Source organism: Poromitra crassiceps (assembly GCF_964638095.1).
Source record: "Poromitra crassiceps genome assembly, chromosome: 1".
Lineage (NCBI taxonomy): Eukaryota > Metazoa > Chordata > Actinopteri > Beryciformes > Melamphaidae > Poromitra > Poromitra crassiceps.
In genome coordinates, this window is record NC_139623.1 from 60,524,505 (window position 1) to 60,541,253 (window position 16,749).

General features: G+C 48.2%; 1 protein-coding gene across 1 annotated transcript in view; it reads right to left on the minus strand.

Annotated features, from left to right (window-relative positions):
- The window catches only part of LOC310788593 (disintegrin and metalloproteinase domain-containing protein 15-like), a gene marked incomplete at both ends in the record, with an annotated part of 189,890 nt that overhangs the window by 110,795 nt on the left and 62,346 nt on the right, over window positions 1-16,749 (minus strand). The window contains one exon of the mRNA XM_083650124.1: window positions 14,204-14,435. Within this exon, the coding sequence (XP_083506250.1) occupies window positions 14,204-14,435 (232 nt within the window). The remainder of the gene's footprint in view (window positions 1-14,203; window positions 14,436-16,749) is intronic.

Consider the following 16,749-nt stretch of genomic DNA (forward strand, 5'->3'; position numbering starts at 1 on the left):
CGTGCGGGCATAGATTTCATTTATAAAAAATAGCCTATTTTGTGGTCACATATATAGGCTATTGTCAGCAGAATCGCATATCTCCATATTTCATATAATGATGCTGGAAATAAGTAATAATAAGTTCAATCACATCATAGAGGCCAAAAGCAACACAGTTGCAGCTGCAAAATGCAGGAGTAGCCTACATATGAATCATCTTAATATGGGATCGCCTGTGTGCAGGTGATCCCATATTAAATTGCTTAGATGTAGTAGGGCGGCTATTCCAGCATGTAGGCTATGACCATTTCAATTCCAACCCAACGTCAGTCTCAGCTCCGTTGCGCACACGGCACCGTGTGCTTTGGAGACGTTTATATAACCTTTTTATGCCGGTTTAGTGATATTTCTCCACTCACTATTCAGCTGCAATCGATCAGCGGGGTCAAACAACGTGTCTAGGCTACTTGAGAGCACAAAAATGAATATATAAAAACATATTCCAAAGTGGTAAGTAGGGCTTAATTAAAATGTAGCCTGCAACAAGTGCAAGGCTTTAGTCCTTGATTAATTCAACATTACAATTCGTGCTCCTTCCTCGATGAGAAACTCGTCCAGAAAGGGGTTGGCCATTTTTCCAAACTGCTGATTCGATTGGTTCGTGGGCGGTGTATTTAAGGTCTAATCTTATCCTTGCAACAACCTGCTGCGGACCAGGTTAAGTGTGAAGCATAAGTTTCTATGGAAATATATGTCGGTAAGAAGTTAACTACCGTAAATTCCGGACTATAAGCCGCACCGGTGTATAAGCCGCACCTGCAAAGTTGACTATTTTTTTCTTATATAAGCCGCACCGGACTATAAGCCGCGGGTGTTTTAATGGTTTTTTTTTTTTTTTTTTTTTGTGTTTTAATGTTTAATTACCATATGTAAGGGTTCATGCACAGAGGGGATTGTCGGGAAAGAGATGGCTGTTTGAGGAAGCTCCCATTTATTAACATTTCAACAAAACAACATAACACAACACCACCTGTGTTGTTTTTTACAGTGCACACAGTGTCATACAGTGTCATACAGTGTGGTGAAAAGAGGGCAAGAGAGGAAATTAAAACTTATTATAGTTATATAGGATTTATAGTTAGAAAGAGTGCTAAAAAAGAGAGTTTTTTTTTTTTTTTTTTTTTTTTTTTGAAAAAATCCATAGATAAGCCGCACCGTTATATAAGCCGCAGGGGCCAAAAAAGGCCAAAAAACGGGAAAAAAGGTGCGGCTTATAGTCCGGAATTTACGGTAGCTTTGTAGCACGGCCAAACCAAGGTTAAACCTGAAGTTACCTCGCTAAACCACTAATCGAGCTTCGTGGTACAGGGCTCTGATCATTTTGTCTTGTGTTGTAAATCCAGCATACACCTTTCCCTTGCAACAGTGCGCTCCGCCCCTCTGCCAAAGCCCAAACACGCTGTGGGTAGTTTCAGCTAGAGTCAGTGCGTATTTCATTTCTTTATTCAGTGGGCATAGGCTATGTTTGGGGTCTATGTTAGCATTATTAAAGCAGAAAGACATACATGTAGGAACTGTATAGCTAATATGCATACTTTAATATTTGTTTATTTATCGCAAATCGTATCGTCATCGCTATATTGAACAATGTTATCGCACATCACAGATTTTCCTCATATCGTGCAGGCCTAATTTGAACACCATGCAATCACTGTTTCATTCCCTTTAATATTTACATTATCGTCATATATCGGCCACCTGGAAGCCAACTGGAGGAGTTCATAGTCGAACTTGACATGCTTCTCTCAGCCATCCCAGACATTAACACACCGCTAATGGTTATGGGAGATATGAATATCCATATAAATAAATCCAGATCATCTGACTTTCTGTCTCTCCTATCCTCCTTTAATCTCACCCTGACCTCCACACCTCCCACTCATAAAGCAGGCAACACACTCGACCTGGTCCTGACTCGGAATTGCCCCACTGCTGAACTGTCAATCACCCCGCTACATTTATCCCACCACTATTTTATTCTATTCACCACCTCCCTACCGGAATGCCCACGTCGCCCCACAACTGGTCCCCATCCGTCGCGGTATCATCCGCTCCCTCACTCCCACCCAGCTCTCTGATGCATTTACTGCCACCCTACCCCCCTCTCTGCCAACGAGGCCACAGATACACTTTGCTCATCATTATCCTCCTCTCTCAATAATCTCTCAATAAGCCCTGTAACATTCAAACCTGCCAGCCCCGCCCCCCCCCCCCCCAGCCCATGGCTTACCCAAACCATCCGTGAGCAGAGGGCGACGCTTACGGCCGGGACACACATCTTGCGTGTACCTACCTAGTGCGTGTGCGTGGCGTGGGGGCTGCGGCTGGCACGCCCGCGGCATCCACACAGGCTGCTGCGCGCTGCTGTCTGTCTGCCAACTCTCTTCCTATAGAGTTTACCTTTTATTAAATTTGCTATAAACAATACAATGATGATTTTAACTGAAGATCGCTTGGGCTCACTTCATAATCTAGGCAGTATTGATTTGTGTGTGTGTGTGTGTGTGTGTGTGTGTGTGTGTGGGGAGGGGAGGGGAGGAACGAAGCCACGTTGTAGCCTATGTAGCCTACTGTATGTGGTTTTCAGAGGGCAGGAGAACTGCAGCTGAGCTCATCCTCCCGTCTCAAATCAAAACGAGCCTTGATTGGCTGTGGCTGACCCTGTAAAATATCATTTTAATGTCTGTTTGTGTAGAGACGCTAGAGACACGCGCGGTAAGCAAAAAAATAGGCGTCGCTTCTATTCTCTAGATGACGCGCGTCTCACGCCTCGCAAGACACACGCCTGAGACGCGCGTCTCATGCCGGTGGTGTGGCTGCTGTAACCTGTTTACATGGGCGCCGAAATGAAAATCAACAGGTAACGCCACGCAGATGCAAGATGTGTGTCCCGGCCGTTAGAGTGGCAGAACGGAAATGGAACAACTCTCATGACCCCACTGACCTCATCAACCATCAATCCCTCCTCAGATCATTCTCCTCCACCTTAACCACAGCTAAATCCACCTTCTATCAAAACTAAATCTCCAGCACTACTGACGCCCGGAAACTGTTCACTGTTTTCAACTCTCTACTGAACCCGCCACCCTCTACGCAGATTAATCCAGATTCACTTGCTTCATTTTTCAGAGACAAGGTTGAGCCCATCAGCAACCTTTCTAACCCTGCACAAACGGTCCGTCACTCTCCTCATTCGCCCCCTCACTGAAGAAGACATCTCTAAACTGCTACTGGACTCCCGCCCCACCACCTGCCCACTCGACCCTATACCATCTACCCTCCTACAGTCTATTACCCCCGCTGTCACTCATATGGTCAACTCCTCACTCTCATCAGGTATTTTCCCCACAGCTTTCAAACAAGCCCGAGTCACCCCCCTACTGAAAAAACCCACACTGGACCCTGACCTGGTGGAAAACTATCGTACCGTCTCACTCCTGCCATTTTTATCCAAAATACTAGAACGTACAGTCTCAACTCAACTTGCCAAATTCCTCACCGATAACAACCTCCTCGGCCCAAACCAATCCGGCTCCAGGCAAGGTCACTCCACAGAAACTGCTCTTCTTTCAGTCACAGAATCACTCCGTTTGGCCAGAGCAGCTGGCTAATCCACTGCCCTAGTACTACTAGATCTGTCAGCAGCTTTTGACACGGTTAATAATCACCACATTCTCCTCTCCATCCTCAGCGAACTTGCCGTCTCTGGACCGGCCCTCTGTTGGTTGAGATCCTACCTCTCTGGGAGATCCTTCAGAGTGTCCTGGAGGGGGGGGGATCTAAAGACTACCGTAATTTCCGCACTATAAGGCGCACCTGAGTATAAGCCGCAGCAGCAAAGTTGCCTGTTTGTTAAATATATAAGCCGCACCGGACTATAAGCCGCGGGTGTTTTGATGTTTAATTACCATATGTAAGGGTTCGTGCACAGAGGGGATTGTCGGGAAAGAGATGGCTGTTTGGGGAAGCTCCCATTTATTAACATTTCAACAAAACAAAACAAAAGTCAGGTCACTAATCCCCAGACAAAATCACACATTGTGAGATGCTTAAAAATCACCATCGGCGGGAGCTTTACTCCAGATGCTGTGCAGCCAAGAACACAAGTGAAATTCGTTCTCTCGTGACCTGTGGTTCTCAACGTGATGGACGATTCACCTTTCTTGTTAACAGTCCTAGTGAGAGGCAGGTCGAACGTCAAAGGCACTTCATCCATATTTATGATCTGCTCCGGTCCGATGGAATATTCCTTGATCTTTCTTTGTGTGAATTCGCCGGTTTGTAATTTTCTCCTGGTAGTCGGGAGGGAGTTGCTGACACAGTCGTCCGCGCCCTGACGGACAGTCCCTTTCGTCTCGGGTTTGTGCATGATCCTTTGCTGCTGCTGCTGTTGTTGTTGTTCCTGTCTCGCTACTGTCTCAGACATGGCTTTCAGGCTCAATCGCCGCCATCGTCGTAACACAGCCAGTTCTCCATCTTTTGAAGCATGATGTTAGATTACAACGAGCTAGTTGTGTGGCTTAGCCTTCCAAAATGTTGCCGTTAGTTTTTTAGAATGTAATACATAGAATTGGGAATGTTACATTCAATTTCATTCAGACTGTCTTTCAGGCTCAATCGCTGCCATTTTCCCCCCGGAGCGAGGGAGGAGGGAGGGTGTTTTACCGTAGTGGCTGAGAGAGCGTAGTGGCACAGTGCTCCAATCAGGTCGCGAGGCACATTTTTTGCAACATCATCCAATCAGGGTCTCGCTCTCGTAATGTCTGTCTTGCTCTCGTTCTGCCTCATACCAACATCCATAGATTTTGGAGGTCCCCGAGTGGCCGTTAGCTGATAAAATCCATAGATAAGCCGCATCGTTATATAAGCCGCAGGGCCAAAAAACGGGGGAAAAGCCGCGGCTTATAGTCCGAAATTTACGGTACATGACCTTGTCACAGGGGTGCCACAAGGATCAGTCCTTGGCCCCTTCCTTTTTGCTTTATACACCATCCTACTTGGCTCAATTATCCACGCTCATGGCTTCACATATCATTGTTACGCTGATGATAGGCAGCTGTTCCTATCCTTCCCCCCAACGACCCCACAGTTTCATCACGGATTTCATCATGCCACCACCTTCAACTCAACCTCTTCAAGACCAAACTCATTATTATACCAGCCAGTCCCTCCATTCAACATCGGCTCAACATCAGCCTCCAATCAACACTAGTCTCCCCAGTCAACTCCGCCCGCAATCTGGGTGTCATGGTCGACAACCAACTGTACTTCAAGCCCCATATAGCTTCAATAGCCCGGTCCTGTCGTTTTACCCTCCACAACATCAGGAGAATTAGACCGCTCGTGACACAGCACTCAACACAGCTCTTGGTTCAGGCCCTTGTACTTTCACGTATCGACTATTGCACTTCCCTCCTGGCTGGCCTCCCGGCATGCACCTTCAAACCCCTACAACTCATTCAGAATGAGGCAGCACGTTTAGTTTTCAACCAGCCTAAAAGAACACGCGTCACACCTCTCCTCATCTCCTTCCACTGGCTCCCAGTAGCTGCCCGCATCAAATTTAAGGCCCTGACACTCTCCTACAAAACTGTAATAAATACCGCCCCCTTCAACTCCCTCATTTAAATCTACACCCCCTCTCGTCCACTTCGTTCTACTAACGAAAGGCTCCTGGTACTTCCGCCACCACAGGACCGCAGTTCGCGAGGCAGACTTTTCTCCTCTGCTGCCCCCCGCTGGTGGAATGCTCTGCCTAGCTCCGTGCGATCTGCCGAGTCTCTCTCTGTTTTTAAGAAAAGACCCAATTGTTTTATGAATACTTTCAAACTGTTTTATGAACACTTCCCACTGTTGATGATTGGTGATTAATGAATGAATGATTCAATGAATGATTCAGTTGTATGATCATAGATGTGTAGGTATGTAGTATGAATGAGGTTATGCACTGACAGTAGACTTGCTCTCATTTTTACGTTTTATTGTTCTTATTCATGTCGCCTATTGTCTTTTATTGTTGTATTGTTTGCATCTCACTTTTATTGCTTGTAATGTATGCTGTACGTCGCTTTGGATACAGGCGTCTGCTAAATGAAAAAAAGTAAAGTAAAATATACACTTTTACATTGATAGATGTTTGGTGGAGTAACTGTGTCTGTTGCTAGTAAATTGCACTTCCTCATATAGGTGAATTATACGACTACGTCACACTGACATCACGCAGCGTCAGATGCGCATGACGGAGGTAGAAAAATTGCCGATTGCTAAATAAAGTTTGTTAAATCCTACCAACTGGCCTCTCATGATTGAAGTGAGGTCTCCAGACCAAATTTCAAGCAGAAGGCCACACATGCATAACCTGATCACCGAGAGTCAGGGTCAGTCGGGAGGCACCAAGTTGGGGGCCAAGGAGGCCAAGTTGGGCGGCGCGCGCCAAGTTGCCAAGTCGGGGGCCAAGAAGGCCAAATTGGGCGGCGCCTAGTCAAAAGGTGAGGTGCCAAGTTGGGGGCCAAGTAGTGCCAAGTTGGGGGGCCAATTAGGCCAAGTTGGGAAGCGCTAAGTTAAGGGGGCCAAGTAGGCCAAGTTGGGAAGCACCAAGTTAACTCATTCACCGCCAAAGACGTCTTTGACGTGTTATCAGGAATAGTCATCCACGCCAAAGACGTGTTTGACGTGTTTTTGTTTTTATTAGTGCAGCACGTAGTTCAAACACTTCCCCAGCCTGTGACATGTTATCAGGTCCCTAGCCTCAAAGACAAGCCGACAACACGTTATCAAACACATACCGCAGCTGTTGTTTTGAAATGAGCAGGAGCAAAAACAGAAAACAGAGAAACGCGCTTCCTTGTGCAGAGGAGAAACGCCATTGAAACACCCCTCGGCGCGCTGCACGAGCTGATCGGCTTGCTGCAGGGCAGCGGACATCGATCGTTCGCGGTAGTCAAACCCGTGACCAACATGATCGATCCTGGTCCCTGGACCCCATTCCTGTGTCCCAGCCCGAAAGAGACGAGACGGAGTCACAACTGTGTGAGGAGGAGGAGAACAGCAGCCTCGCCACAGAAATGGCTTTCACACAGAGCCAAGCAGCACGGCTACTTTCCTGACCAAAAAAAAAAAAAAAATTTTTTTTTTTTTTTTTACAGTGCACCTGAACGCAAAATGCAAGATATCCGCTGAATAAGTGTCCAATAAATGTTCATGTCATTCTGGCCAATACTTCTGTTATAGCATTTCAGTCTGGAATATGGAATATCTTTCAATAATCTATGATTTAGCTGCTAAATTGTCAAATACCGCCATCTGCTCGCTACCCAGGCACTTATGTATGTACTTAACCTAACTAACTTAACCTAACTATCCGGTGTGCACAACACTGTCAGCCTAAACTCCGGCTGACACCCCAAAAACCTACAATCCGCTACAGAAAAATGTATATTGTTTGTTTATTAACACATTAAGTGCCATAGACGACCTAACTCGTCTTACATAATCCAGCGCTTGAGTGCCAAGGACGAGCTAACTCGTCTTACATAAAAAAAAAAAAAATTTGACGGTGGGACATCAATCAACCCCTTTTACATCTTCGAGATAACTATTGGAGCAAGAGAATGTGTATAATCTATTTTACCGACCACTAAGTGGCGACAGAGACAGAGAGAAAGCCACAGCCACGGGACCCGTGGACCAAAAGCAGCCGCCTCCCGCGGAAATGGCTTGGCGATTTTACAGTCAGAAACGAAGGAGCCTCATTCTCATACTGTAGGCGGGGACGCTTCGCGCTGCTGCGGTGGGGGGTTCCAGAAATGGACTGGGTGAGCAGCATAAAGCCTAGAGTCGCACGGGGCTTAATCGGGGCTCTCAAACCCAAGAGACAGTGAGACCTATCCACACTCGCTGCCAGGGAGAGGCTGCTCAACTCGCTGGAAACTCCCAGCAGCACAGACGGAGGGAGGAGCCCGGAGACACACACACAGAACGGACAGAGATCCCCTCCCCCCAGAGCCGCGGAGCAACGCGCGAACACACACACACACACACACACACACACACACACACACACACACACACACACACAATACAGTATACAGACTCGCCCAAAGGCACCCACAATCACAGGCAGGTGACTGTTCTGCTGAATTTCACAAAACTGCGATTATCTCAGCTTGCTGTCTCATACGCTAAAACCATGCTGTACTCAACGGCTAATATCTACATAACTACTAACTCTGCAAACTAACTCTTTTAGACAGAGAAAGCACACATTCTATTAGTTATTTTTAGATGATTGGTGTTCACGAAGTCTTAACAGAAAACAGATCCTCGGCTGTTGTAAAATGAGCCAGAACCTCAAAAAAAACCCTGGCACAACTTACCTACAGGATTGAAAAAATGGCTGGCACTCAATGTGTTAACTGGCCCCTCGCCTTCTATCATTTCACGAAAGTGGCAAAGCAAGTTGAGTATCCCTGACCTATAGGGAGAAATTTAGTTTGTCATTGTAAACCCACAGCACAGTAATGATGACATGTTCTTCATAGATCTAGCCTTTTAATTTTGCTCTTAAGCTTTCTCAAAGTACACCAAATTCATGCATTTTACTTTAAAATGTTTAAAAAAATCTTGCGGGGGGCATGCGGACCCCCACCACAAATACTCAAAATCCTGTGGGAAACACTGCATCAGCTATGTTGTGGTCAGTCAAGTCTAAGTATGACGTCTGCAATGACGTCAGATATGACGTCAGTTCATTCTCATATATACATGTATAGCAAGGGTTCTACGTCACCTCTCTCTCTCTGGCCGATCATAGCAGCAGCTAGCTTCACGGCAGTCCAGTCTTTTATACAGTGTACATAGTAGCGTAAGTGCACTTTTTTAGCAAAGGGAAAACAACAACAGCGTGGATTACAGCGTGGATTACCGCCGGGCGATCGCGCTATTGTTCCCACTGCGCCCCCCCCCCCCCCCCCAAAGGGACCACCAGCAATGGAGGACAACGACAACAGCGACAACAGCAGCTTTAACAACAACAACGGCACCAGCAGTACCACCGTATGTAGGTACAACAGGGGAGCGCTGCTAGACATCAGAAATGCGCAGAAACACCCCAAACAAAACTGGACGGCTCCCGACCTCTCTGAATACCCTGAACTTAAACGGCAAAAGAGAGGAAATAGAGGGGGTCTTCTTGCACGACAGAGAAGGAGAGCGCATAAGCCACCACTGCCCAGCATTCTCCTGGCTAATGTTCAATCACTGGAAAATAAGTTATGTGAACTGAGAGCACGGGCACAGTTTCAAAAGGACATAGCGAGATGCAACGTTATATGTTTGACTGAGACCTGGCTTTCAGCCGACACTACGGATCAGGCCATCGCTATCCCAGGCTTCAGTATACACAGAGCGGATAGAGACCAGGAGCGCTCCGGGAAAGCGAGAGGCGGCGGCGTCTGTCTGATGATAAACAATAACTGGTGCACGAATACCACTAACATCGAAACGCACTGCACAGCGGACCTGGAATACGTTATGCTCCAATGTGTACCGCATTATAGTCCCCGTGAATTCACGTCAGTCACTCTTGCTGCAGTATATATTCCCCCCCAGGCCAGCGCGATAAACGCAGCCAAAGAACTCCACCGTGCGATCAGCGCACAGGAGCTGAAACAACCGGAAACAGCAATGATCCTGGCAGGCAACTTCAATAGAGTCAACCTGAGGAAGCGCATGCCTTCACTCCATCAGCACATCAACTTCCACACAAGGGGAGAACGCACACTAGACCAGTGTTACACGAACATCAAACACTGCTACAAGGCGACCCCCCGCCCCCCCTTTGGCAGATCGGACCACGCCTCCATCCTGCTCGTTCCCAGGTATCAACAACAGCTCAAGCGACACCCCCCGGCCTTCCGAACCACCCACTGCTGGTCAGACCAATCAGAGGACATTCTGAGAGACTGCTTCGACCAAACAGCATGGGAAGAGTTCAAGGCTGGAGGAGACCTGGACGAGTATGCAGACACAGTAACAGGCTTCATTCAAAAATGCACAGAGGACATAATCCCCCAAAAAATAATCAAAATAATGCCAAACCAGAAGCCCTGGATCAATAGTGACGTCCGGGCAGCCCTCCACGCCAGGACCACCGCCTTCAACTCCGGAACACGAGAGGAATACAAACAGACAAGATATGCCCTCCGAAGCACTTTAAAAAGAGCACAGAGAGAATATGGCAGGCAGCTGGAAGCAAAACTGGACTCCAACAACCCCAAACACCTGTGGAGAGGACTCCACGCTGCCACTGACTTCAAAGGGGCAAAACAGCAAAACAACAACGAGTCACCCACCCTGCCAGACGAACTCAACGCGTTCTACGCCAGGTTCGACCCCTCTGCCAGAGCACCTCCCCTCCTCCCCCCCTCCTCTCCCACCCCTCCTCCTCCTCTCCTCCCCCCCATCACCCCCCCCTCCCTCCTCCTCTCCCCATTCCCAAGCAGCAGAAAGTGACCAGCCTCAACGACTGGCGCCCAATAGCCCTCACACCAATAGCCAGCAAGTGCTTTGAAAAGCTGGTCATATCAAAGATCCGCCCCACACTCCCCCTGGACCACGACCCGCTACAATTCGCATACCGCCCCAACAGGAGCACAGCGGATGCAGTAGCACACGTGCTCCACACTGCCCTGTCCCACCTGGAGGGGAAGGACACCTACGTAAGAATGCTGTTCGTGGACTACAGCTCAGCATTCAACACCATAGTACCCTCCAGGCTGGTATGCAAGCTCAAGGACCTGGGACTCAACACAGCAATGTGCGACTGGATCCTGGATTTCCTGACAGACCGCCGCCAGGTGGTGAGGGTGGGCAACCTCACCTCCTCCCCACTGACCATCAGCATAGGAGCGCCCCAGGGGTGCGTCTCCAGCCCATTCTGGTACGACCTCTACACCCACGACTGCGTGGCGACTCAAACCTCTAACACCATCGTGAAGTTTGCAGACGACACAGCAGTCGTGGGGCTGATCTCGGGGAGCGACGAGACGGCCTACAGAGAGGAGGTGGGGGCCCTGGAACAATGGTGCCAGGACAACCACCTCTCTCTGAACATCTCCAATACCAAGGAGATCATTGTAGACTACAGGAGGGGGGGGGGGGCGCACCCCCCCCCCAATCACCATCAACGGCACAGTGGTGGAAAGGGTGGACAGCTTCAAGTACCTGGGAGTCAATATCCACCAGGACCTGACTTGGGCCGGCCACACCGCCACTGTCGTCAAAAAGGCCCAACAGCGAATACACGGACTCAAGCGCCTGAAGAAATTTGGGCTAAGGAAAGAAATCCTCAGGGACTTCTACAGAGGCACCATTGAAAGCCTGCTGACTGGCGGCTTCACCACCTGGTACGGGAACTGTACCACCATGGACCGCAGGGCGCTACGGAGAGTGAGACGCGCGGCACAGCACGTAACAGAATGTGAGTTGCCAGATCTGCATGAACTGTATAAACAGCGGTGCCTCAGGAGGTCCCTGAAGATCATCAAAGACACAAACCATCCCCACAACAGCCTGTTCTCCCTGCTACCCTCAGGGAGAAGATACAGGGTTCCGAAAGCACGCACAAATCGCTTGAGGAACAGTTTCTTCCCGCAGGCCACGAGACTCCTTAACATACACAAATAGTGTAGTAGCCGTACTGTACCGTACTGTAGCTGCTACCATTACGTATGTCTAACGTTTAATTGTATGTTTAATAAGGAATATGCTATTTGCACCTGTATGTCAAATACGCCGAATTTAAAATGCCGAGTTTAATTGTATGTTTAATAAGGAATATGTTATTTGCACCTGTATGTCAAATACGCAGAATTTAAAATGTTTAAGCACGTCTTAACTCATTCATGGCCAGTTTAGGACTGCCAATATTTAGCACAGGCCAAAGATTTTCATAATTGTTGGTCATCTTTCAAGATCCACAGTAAATTATCTATTAGCACCAAAGTGATTTGCAATACCTCAAAATGAAGATGTACGTCTCTGGGTTCACCAGGAAAAAAAAAGTGAGCTTTTAGCATGTTCTGTACTCTACTTATAGCCATTTATATACACCCTGTTTTCACCCAACAGGTCTCCCTGAGAAAATAAACAGGAGAAAAGGCAATTTTTGTAAAAGGGCACAATCTCAGGCAGAACTCACTCTCAATTCTTTTATTTTGAACTGTATTGACATCAGACATGTACATATTATTCGTTAGGACACAAATGACAAAAAAAAATATATATATATATATATATATATATACACATGAAGTGCTTTTTTTTTTACATTCAACAATACAGTTTACTCGGTGTGAGTGAGTGTGCAGACAGACACACAGACAGACAGACAGACAGACAGACAGACAGACACACCGACAGACAGACAGACAGACAGACACACACACACACACACACACACACACGATCCCCCTTTTAGATTTCTAACCCCACATAGGATAAGCAATAACCACGCCCTGTGGCGCTGGGATTGGCCAGGAGCAACACTGGAGGGCACGCAGCCCAGCGATTTCATGAACCAACTGAATAGCTCTTGAGAAGGACAGCGGGCTGCTGTGACTGCCTTCTGCCCGCTGCTGCCTAGCTGTTCCTGTGTTTATTTTGATTTGTTCTGGTACACCCGTCCTCGTCCATGTCTCCCTGTCATATCCTCCCTGCTATTGATCGTTCCCGTTTTCCCCTCGGCTATTCAACACGTCCTCACCGCCCTCGCAAACTGATCGATCATTTCCTCATTCCTCCGATGATCAAACACATCTCTTGATTACTTTCTCCCGTTTTCTCCCGGCTGGCACAGAGGAAGGCGACTCCAGCTCGTGCAGCGCGCCGAGGGCGTTTCAATGGCGTTTCTCCTGTCTGCACAAGGAAGCGTTACCCGTTTTCTGCTTTTCCTCTTGCTCAATTTCAAAACAACAGCTGCGGTATGTGTTTGTTCACGTGTTGTCTTAGATGCTAGGGACCTGATACTATGTCAGAGGCTGGGGAAGTGTTTGAAATACGCGCTGCAGTAATAAAAACAAAAACACGTCAAACACGTCATTGGCGGGGAGGGCTATTTCTGATAACACGTCAAAGACGTCATTGGCGGTGAATGAGTTAAGTATGCACCCGACACGTGCACCTATGTGCAGTGAATATGCCACTGTCTCTGACTTGTCTTATCACTATACTGCCTTATGCTTGTTGTGTCTCTTGTTGGTTTTGCACCCATATGCCCTGTTATATTTGTTATATTTGTACTATTTGCACTATGTTGTAAACGGAGTCCACAGCACAAGAATTTCACACGTGATACCATGGAGTGACAATAAAAATCTTGAATCTTGAATCATCTCCCCTGAAGCCGTCCTCTGAAGCGTCGTTTTGCCCCACCCACCTCCCCAGTCCGCCACCAACGAGTCTTGACTCCTGTAGGATCCCCCACGGGAGGAAGGGGGGGGGGGGGGGGGGGTCCCTATCCTAGCCTATGCAGATATTTACTGACCACAACGCCCTTACTGACCACAACACCCATACTGACCACAACGCTCTGACTGACCACAACACCCTTAGTGACCACAACACCCATACTGACCACAACACCCTGACTAAGCACAACGCCCTAACTGACCACAACGCCCTTAGTGACCACAACACCCATACTGACCAGAACACCCTGACTAAGCACAACGCCCTGACTGACCACAACACCCTGACTGACCACAACGCCCTGACTCACCAGAACACCCATACTGACCACAACGCTCTGACTAAGCACAATGCCCTGACTGACCACAACGCCCTTACTGAACACAACACCCTTAATGATCACAACACCCATACTGACCACAACACCCTGACTAAGCACAACACCCTGACTGACCACAACACCCTGACTGATCACAACCCCCTGACTGATCACAACGCCCTTAGTGACCCCAACACCCTTACTGACCACTACACCCTTACTGACCATGCTTGGACCCGGTCATCGCCGCTTGCAGCTATATTTATTATTATTATTATTATCATCGCCCTGTGTATGTGTGTTCCTCTCACCCTGTGTGTGTGTGTGTGTGTGTGTTTGCGTGCATGCGTGCGTGCATGTGTGTGTTCCTCTCACCCTGTGTGTGTGTGTGGAGCTGTGGATGGGAGGCACGGGCATGTGGGAGACACCACAGCCTCCGGGCTGGTCAGCGCCCTCCATAGACCGGAGGGAGAACAGCAGGTGGACTCCCTCCTCTGCTGCTTCACCTCCTCCGCTCCCCCTTCCTTCCCCGCTCTCCCCCCTGGCCCCCTCCCCCTCCTGTGGCTGCAGCTCCAGGCTGAGGGTGGAGTTGATGGTGATGATGCCCCTGCAAGGCAAGGCAGGCAGCTTCATTTGTATTAGCATGTTTCAAACACTGAGGCCATTCAAAGTGCTTTACGGATTCATTCAAAAATACAGTCATTACATTACATGACATGACATTACATCACGTCATTTGGCAGATGCTTTTATCCAAAGCGACTTACAATAATACATTTTTGTCAGCAATAGAGAAATCAACTATGCCACACAGTCTATGACTGGAAGGAATAGTGTTTTGTTTTTTGTTTTTTTTTGAGAGAGAGGGACAGAGAGAAATATGTTAATTCAAGAAGGGTCCAGATGGAGCCTGAAAAGGTGTGTCTTTAGAATTTGCCGAAAGATCGGCAGTGATTCGGCCGTCCTGACCGAAGGTGGAAGCTCGTTCCACCATTGAGGTGCCAGGGACGAGAAGAGTCGAGATCGGGATGAGCGACTTTTGAGCCCTTGTAGCGGAGGAGGGGCGAGGCGTCCTGCACTGGTGGAGGAGCGGAGGGAGCGCTGAGAGGTTTGGAACCTGATCATAGATTGTAGGTACAGAAAGGCTGTCTGGTGCACTGCCCTGTAGGCTAGAACCAGTGTCTTGAATTTAATGCGTGCCAGTGGGAATGGGAAGCCAGTGAAGGTCCTGGAAGAGGGGAGTGACATGAGAGAATTTGGGTTGGTTGAATACCAGACGGGCTGCAGCGTTCTGAATGAGCTGAAGCGGTCGGATGTCAGCAGCAGGTAGGCCGGCCAGAAGCACGTTGCAGTAGTCCAGGCGAGAGATGAGAAGTGACTGGACCAGGAGTTGTGTCGCTTCCCTGGTGAGAAATGGGTGGATTTTGCGGATGTTGTACAAGGAGAACCTACAGGAGCATGCTGTCGCAGCAATGTAGGCCGAGCAAGACAGCTGGTTGTCAAGGATCACCCCAAGGTTCTTAGCTGTTTGGGAGGGAAGCACAGTGGTATTGTCAATGGAGATGGAGAGGTCTGTGAGAGGGCAGTCTTTCCCTGGGAGGAAGAGTAGCTCTGTCTTACCAAGATTGAGCTTGAGGTGGTGGGCAGACATCCAGTCACCGATGTCTTTGAGGCATGCAGAGATGCGTGCCTCGATTTGGGTGTCTGAGGCGGCGAAGGAAAGGTAAACCTGAGTGTCATCAGCGTAACAGTGATAGGAAAAGCCATGAGATGAGATCACAAGGCCAAGAGATCTGATATAGAGAAGGAAAAGCAAGGGGCCCAGGACTGAGCCCTGGGGGACAAAAAACTTTTTCAAAGGGGTCCTCTTTTTCACAGCCTAATGTTGGCAGGTGTGTGTGTGTGTGTGTGTGTGTGTGTGTGTGTGTGTGTGAGAGAGAGAGTGTCCATGTGTGTCCATTTTGAACCAGCTAGTAGCCTTATATTGTTATTTAGTAGGGCTGGCACGCGGATCACGGATAATCCGTGACCCGTACGGATCAGCCCCCACGGTTCGGAACGTGCGCGGACCCCCCCCCCCCCTTTTTTCCCTTGGATTTAACGTGCTAGTGGATGAGAACGCCTGCAGCGCAGCCAGACACAGACAGGTATCATCATGGCGAGCGCGTAAGCTTCCTCGTCCCTTCTCCCCGCTGTAAAATCTCTCTGAAAGCTGTGGCTAGTGGCTACTAAAGACAGCATCACAACAAACTTATTTCAACACCTCTGAAAAAGCACAGGAATGCGAGCAGCGTGTTGTGAGCTGCACAAGATAATGAGAGCCATAACACACACACACGCGCACACTTTTCACGAACATGTTATCACCGGACGGTAAAATGGTGCCTTTAGGACACATAACAACAAAACAAAAAATATTTTTTGAGCTGTGCAGGGCAACAAATGGTTAAAGAAGTATACGGTAATAGTATTAAAAAATCTAATTGAAATCGAAAATCTAATTGTGACAGATTTTTTTTAATTTTATTTATATTTTTTTGCTGATCCGAAAAATCCGTGATCCGTGGCTCAAAATCTGTCACGCGATCCGAACCGTGGGTTTTCTGATCCGTGCCAGCCCTATCATTTAGCCTTTCTGCTGATATTGCATTGTTAAATCAGCAAATTTTATGTTAGGGCAGGGGGGATTGGTATACCTAGTGGAAGTGGTCCCTGGGAAATTTGGTTTGGTACGTAGTGATCCTTGGTCGGAAAAGTTTGGGAACCCCTGTTCTAGAGAAACAGAGGTATATCCAGCGGGAGAGCATATGATTTTGTCTTGTTCTAGAGAAACTGAGAGGTATATCCAGCAGGAGAGCACACGATTTTGTCTTGTTCTAGAGAAACAGAGGTATATCCAGCAGGAGAGCACATTATTTTAG